Source organism: Bos taurus, chromosome 10, assembly GCF_002263795.3.
Source record: "Bos taurus isolate L1 Dominette 01449 registration number 42190680 breed Hereford chromosome 10, ARS-UCD2.0, whole genome shotgun sequence".
Classification (NCBI taxonomy): domain Eukaryota; kingdom Metazoa; phylum Chordata; class Mammalia; order Artiodactyla; family Bovidae; genus Bos; species Bos taurus.
Window position 1 is genome coordinate 25,948,768 of NC_037337.1, and position 7,045 is coordinate 25,955,812.

At 41.8% G+C, this 7,045-nt stretch overlaps 1 protein-coding gene across 1 annotated transcript; it reads left to right on the forward strand.

The window, feature by feature from the left end:
* The first annotated feature begins 1,486 nt into the window (after positions 1–1,486).
* Positions 1,487–3,413, forward strand: OR5AU1 (olfactory receptor family 5 subfamily AU member 1). The gene has a single exon (XM_003586540.4). The coding sequence runs from the start codon at positions 2,012–2,014 to the stop codon at positions 2,945–2,947; it is 936 nt and encodes a 311-aa protein (XP_003586588.2). The 5' UTR covers positions 1,487–2,011; the 3' UTR covers positions 2,948–3,413.
* Positions 3,414–7,045: the final 3,632 nt, after the last annotated feature.

A 7,045-nucleotide genomic window follows, 5' to 3' on the forward strand; every position in this document is an offset into this window, starting at 1 on the left:
ATCTTTAGTTCAGCTTGTGAGCTATTAGTTACAGTATGTGGGATCCAGTTCCTTGCCTAGAGATCAAACCCAGGTCCCCTGCATTGGGAGCACAGAGTCTTAATCACAAGATGTTAACCACTGGACTACCAGGGAAGTCCCTCAACAAATTTATGGATAAATTTAGTTATCCATATTCCAGAGTCTTCCCCTGTTCTGGCAGTTTGCTGATTCTGGAAAGTTTGCCAATGGGACAAACTAGAATCTTTCGCCTGTTCATGGCAGCTTTCCTCTCTGGAATCTTCCCAACATCTTTCACAGCTCCATTATTCATTTACTCCTCAGGGCAGGAGGAGGGGGCTCAATTTTTTCCCTTTCTAGCCTCCTCTATCACATCTGCTGGTTTCAACGTCTTCACAACTGAGGATCCTCACCAAAGAGCACAGGATACTTAGCTGACTCCAGAGCCCAAGGTAATTCAGGAACAGGCAGCCAGTGGAGCAAGAGAGAGTGTGGTGCTCAGGTGGTACAGTTCAGTTCAGTTCAGTTGCCCAGTTGTGTCCAACTCTTTGTGACCCTATGGACTGCAGCACGCCAGGCCTCCATGTCCATCTTCAACTCCCATAGTTTACTCAAACTTATGTCCATTGAGTCGGTGATGCCATCCAACCATCTTATCTTCTGTTGTCCCATTCTCCTCCTGCTTTCAATCTTTCCCAGCATCAAGGTCTTTTCATATGAATCAGTTCTTCGCAGCAGGTGGCCAAAGTATTGGAGTTTCAGCTTCAGCATCAGTCCTTCCAATGAATATTCAGGAATGATTTCCTTTAGGATGGACGGGTTGGATCTCCTTGCAGTCCCAGGAACTCTCAAGAGTATATCATGACTTTATTCATCATGACTTTATTCATTCTCTGCATGTAAAAGGCATTTTTACAAAGCCCTAGTCCTGGGGAGGGGCTATTCCTTCCCTGCTGGCCCCAACATCCCTTGAGAACAAGGTGATTCTATTCACTGGAAATGATGGTGCCTTCATGAAGGATGGGTGACGTTTTACCCTTGGCTGATGCTCTGGAGTGCAAGGTCTCAGTGTACACTCTGCAGCCTTATACCACACCTATTTCTCCACATCCCAACCCCCATCACCTTTAGAGTCCACAATAGTGCTTGACTTGTGCCAAGTTCTGAGAAGCAATTTTGTAGCTGAGCCAACGAACCACCTTCCACTCCTCTAGAATTCTCCAGATCCTCTGAAGGCTTGTTTAGTCACTCTCACTTAGTACACGTTTCCCTTCTATTTTGTTTGGTGGTAGGTTGTTTGCTAAATCTCGTCGCTGTTTCACTTATTTATTTTTATTGTTGTTTAGTTTTGTGTTAGATGTCTCTCTCCAACAAGAATAATCAAAGCTAACATTCTTTCTCAAAGTGCCGGGCTTTGTTCAAGTGCTTTACATGAATTAACTCATTGAATTTTTACAATAAACTTTTGAGATTAGTGTTTTTATCCCTATTTTACAGAAAACTGAAAATCAGAAGGAAGGTTAAGTAACATTCCCAAGGTTACATAGCTGGCTAATGGTGAGGTCTCAGTCTGGAACCTTGCCAGTCTGATGCCACAGCTTGTGTGCTTAAACACAGTATATATAGTCTCGAATATAGGCTTCTTGAAGTCAGACATACTTGAATTCCTGACAGGAAGAACATAGAGCTAAGTTTATAGAAGATGGTCAATAAATTTTTGGTAAGTAATTGTTTCATTATTTAGAATTTTTTAAGATCCCTAAGAGACCAAATTGCGTATATTTCTTTTCTATTTTCCATTGCTGTTCAAGTAATACTTCCTAAGTGACTAATCAGCCAAGTTGAGGAGAACTTCTCTATGACAGAACTCCACTGACAAAGCCAGACTTCCTCAGTGAGAGCAATCTTCAGAAGGCTGTCCTTAGGGCAGAATTAAGCCAGCGAGAGCCCCTGGGGCTTTCACTTCTTTCTGGTGGTCCCCTCTTTCCACGTCACAGAGCACTGAAGAAATATGGAAGGGGCCAACCTGAGTCAAGGGACTGAGTTTGAGCTTTTGGGGCTCACCAGTGACCCCTGGCTCCAGAAGCTGCTCTTCGTGGTGTTCCTGGGCATGTACACTATCACACTGCTGGGGAATCTAATCATGTTTCTTCTGATCCATGTAAGTACCACGCTGCACACACCCATGTACTCCCTCCTGAAGAGCCTCTCCTTCTTGGATTTCTGCTACTCCTCCACGGTTGTCCCCCAGACTCTGGTGAACTTCTTGGCCAAGAGGAAGGTGATCACCTATCTTGGCTGTGTGGTTCAGATGTTTTTCTATGCGGGTTTTGCCACCAGTGAATGCTATCTCATTGCTGCCATGGCCTATGACCGCTATGCGGCTGTTTGTAACCCCCTGCTCTACCCAATTGCCATGTCTCCTACGGTCTGTGCCTCTCTGATTGTGGGATCCTATGGTGCAGGATTTCTTAATTCTCTGATCCACACAAGCTGTATTTTTAGTCTGAAATTCTGTGGTACTCACGTGGTCACTCACTTCTTCTGTGATGGACCACCCATCCTGTCTCTGTCTTGTGTGGACACCTCACTGTGTGAAATCTTGCTCTTCATTTTTGCTGGTTTCAACCTTTTGAGCTGTACCCTCACCATCTTGGTCTCCTACCTCTTAATTCTCATCACCATCCTGAGAATGAACTCAGCTCAGGGCAGATTCAAGGCCTTTTCCACCTGTGCTTCCCACTTCACTGCTGTGTGCCTCTTCTATGGCACAACACTTTTCATGTACCTGCGCCCCAGGTCCAGCTACTCCCTGACCCAAGACCACACAGTGGCTGTGATCTACACAGTGGTGATCCCACTGCTCAACCCCCTTATCTACTCTTTGAGAAACAAGGATGTGAAAGAAGCTTTAAGAAAGGTTTGGGAAAGAAAAATAATGGAATGATCTTCTTAATTCATCACCACATATCTTTAGAAAGCTGAGGGAACTTTATCCCATGCTCAGCTCTATTCATAGGAGGCACTCTCTGGTCTGCAGGGGCCTCTGCATCTACTGCCACAGAAAGAACAGATCGTGTCATAGAGACTAAAAAGAAGTAAGGAATGTCTGCTAGTTGCATAATTGGACCCACTGGAAATATTTAGGCATGTCTTTATTCAGATGTTTCTTTCATGTTTCCACGTGTGTGAATATTTTTTATTACAAACTGACATTTACATTCTTCACAATGAAGTTCTCCCCTTAAATAACTTGAAGACCTTCACTGCTTGGGGGAAATCCTTCCTTATTTACAATCACCTCTTTGTAAAAACTGACTCCTTGACTTTAACATTTTTTAATTGTCTAATTATTTGAATAATACTGTAACAATTTCAGAAGCTCAGATTATATTCTATTATCTTTATTGACTTTTTTCCTGGACAAGTAACTACTTAGTTGCTTCCAAACTGAATGAACTTAGGCAAGTTACTTAGTTTTTCTGAGTCACAGATATCTCATCTTTTAACTGGTGTGAGTTTTAAGTGTTCAGTTAGATATTACAGGTAAATCATTCAGTACATGGTAGACATTCCTGGACTTCCCTGGTGGCCCAGTGGTTAAGTCTCCATGCTTCCACTGCAGGGTGCACAAGTTTGATCCCTGGTCGAGAAACTAAGACCCTGCGTGTCTCATGCCCCACCTTTTCCTTTCTATCGGCCCCTGTGCATGCTCAGTTGCTTCAGCTGTATCTGATTCCTTGCGATTCCATGGACTGTAGCCTGCTAGACTCCTCTGCCCATGGGATTTTCCCAGCAGGAATGCCGGAGTGGATTACCATGTCCTCCTCTAGGGGGTCTTCCCCACCCAAGGATGGAACCTACAGGTCCTGAATTGGCGGGTGAATTCTTTACCACTGAGTCAGCAGGGAAGCCCTTTTTTTCCCCAGTGGTGTGGAATAATTTAAATAAGATAGGAATATTTGTTCTTTAAAAATGATACATGCTGTGCTGTAAAACCACCTGAGACTGGTGTGTCTTTAAAAGGTAGACCTTTAATTATACTTCCAATTTCTTATACAGTTATTAATTTCATTTTAGGTTTTTCCCTGCTTATTAAGTCAATTTCATCATTTATATTTTGCTCAAAAATTATTTCCTTCTTCCAAATTTTCAAATTTATTGCCATGAGTTGTACATAATATTTTCTTATAAATTTTGTATTTGTTCTTTAGGTCAACAGCATCTCCACTTACTCTTCTAAATCTCTCCAAAGAGTTTGTGCCACTTTTTAGGACAATCCAAAAAAAGACCCTCTACCATAAAATAAGAAAAGGATTAAGTGGTCTGTAAGGATCTTCTGGACAACAACCCTCCATGAGATAAACATTTGAAGAAAGGCAATGTTGAGGAAGGATTAAAGACATATACTGCCTAATTCTAATCTAGCTCTGTCACTTACTAGCAATGTAAATTTGGGGAAATTCTTTACCTCTCTCTGCTAAGTTTGTCTCATTTGGGAAATAGGGATAACAGTAAAATCTATTTTATGTATAAAACTGTTGTGAAAATTAAATTACATAATATTTACACTTGTGAAATTTAAATGATACAATATCTAAAACAGTGTCTGACCCTTAGTAACTCTGTCATAAATTTGTATTAGCTACTCATTTCTTTTGTGTGTTTCTGTGGTTTCATTACCTTACACATTCTTCATATATTTGTTTTATTTTCCTTAATAACACTTGGCAGAGGATTTTTATCAACATTTGAAAACATTCTGTTTTGTGATTTTTCTTATTTCTACAATGTATCAATTTCTCATTTTATTAATGTCAGATTGTTCTTTATTAATTCCTTCTTTCTCTTCATTTATTTTGTTTTTCTTTTGTCAAGTGATTGTTTTAAACACGGAAAATCTACAAGAGAGTATTTTAAACATCAGATCAGATCAGATCAGTCGCTCAGTCATGTCTGACTCTTTGCGACTCCATGAATCGCAGCACGCCAGGCCTCCCTGTCCATCACCAACTCCCAGAGTTCACTCAGACTCATTTCCATCGAGTCAGTGATGCCATCCAGCCATCTCATCCTCTGTCATCCCCTTCTCCTCCTGCCCCCAATCCCTCCCAGCATCAGAGCCTTTTCCAATGAGTCAACTCTTCGCATGAAGTGGCCAAAGTACTGGAGTTTCAGCTTTAGCATCATTCCTTCCAAAGAAATCCCAGGGCTCATCTCCTTCAGATGGACTGGTTGGATCTCCTTGCAGTCCAAGGGACTCTCAAGAGTCTTCTCCAACACCACAGTTCAAAAGCATCAATTCTTCGGCACTCAGCTTTCTTCACAGTCCAACTCTCACATCCATACATGACCACAGGAAACACCATAGCCTTGACTAGATGGACCTTTGTTGGCAAAGTAATGTCTCTGCTTTTGAATATGCTATCTAGGTTGGTCATAACTTTCCTTCCAAGGAGTAAGCGTCTTTTAATTTCATGGCTGCAGTCACCATCTGTAGTGATTTTGGAGCCCCGCAAAATAAAGTCTGACACTGTTTCCACTGTTTCCCCATCTATTTCCCATGAAGTGATGGGACCAGATGCCATGATCTTCGTTTTCTGAATGTTGAGCTTTCAGCCAACTTATTCACTCTCCACTTTCACTTTTATCAAGAGGCTTTGTAGTTCCTCTTCACTTTCTGCCATAAGGGTGGTGTCATCTGCATATCTGAGGTTATTGATATTTCTCCCAGCAATCTTGATTCCAGCTTGTGCTTCTTCCAGCCCAGCGTTTCTCATGATGTACTCTGCATAGAAATTAAATAAGCAGGGTGACAATGTACAGCCTTGACGTACTCCTTTTCCTATTTGGTTATTCATGTCTATTTATTATATAGTGATTAAAAATAAAATGCAATCACTCACTATCCAGCTAAAGAGGCAATATTACTAATCCACTAGAAATTTTTCTTGCTTTACCCTCCAGGAAGTGCTTAGTCATAAGTCATATCTTTTTTAGATTTTGGTATGCTGAAAACTGGAACATAGATAAGATATCTGGAGTACAGAAGGTATATTGGGTCAGAAGGTGACCTTGAGCGTGGAAGTTCTATGCAAAGGATGGCCAAGCAGGAAGACAGAGGAGTTTGGGTCCCTGGGGACAGTAGGAACCCATAATCTCTACCTCTGAGCTTCCTTTATATAAAAGAAAACAGACCCTGTCTCATAGATTTTGGATTTTATGTTATATGTGACTAAGCATAATTTACACTGCCATTGACATAGGAGAGCAGAGAAAATAGGCAATGTCATGAGAGAAACAAAATTTTGTTTTTCTCCAAAGATGGAAGATACTATAACATATTTTATAGAGGAAAAAATTGATGGTGTAGAAGAGAGAGGATATAGTTATAGGAGCAAAGCTTGTGAGTAAGGAAAAGGGATTGGAATCTAGCACACAGATGAGGGGATTGGCCTTAAATGTTAATGAGAATAGTTCATCCATTGTCACAGGAGAGAAGGCAGACAGGTATAGGCCTAGGTAGTTCAGTAGCTTGGTGAAAAAGTTAAGTTTTCAATTGCATTTCTCTATTTTCTCAGTGAAATATGAAGTGAGTTATAAAATTAATTCTAGTTCATCTCTAAAATGGGGATAATAGTGTTTGCTTTCAAGAGTAGGCCACGTATAGTATACAGGACATGGCTAGGTTTGCTGTACAGTACTGGAATCTCTGGCTCAGTCTCTGTGGGGTCTCTGGATCCTGGTGTGCACAAGGTTTGTTTGAGTCCTACGAGGGTCTCTGGTAGGTGTGGGGTTTGATTCTAAATGTGATTTTACCCCTCCTACCATCTTGCTGGGGCTTCTCCTTTGCCCCTGGACGTGGGGTATCTTTTTTGGTGGGATCCAATATTCTCCTTCTCAGAGAAGGCGATGGCACCCCACTCCAGTACTCTTGCCTGGAGAATCCCAGGGACAGGGGAGCCTGGTGGGCTGCCGTCTGTGGGGTCGCACAGAGTCGGACACGACTGAAGCAACTTAGCAGCAGCAGCAGCAACATTCTCCT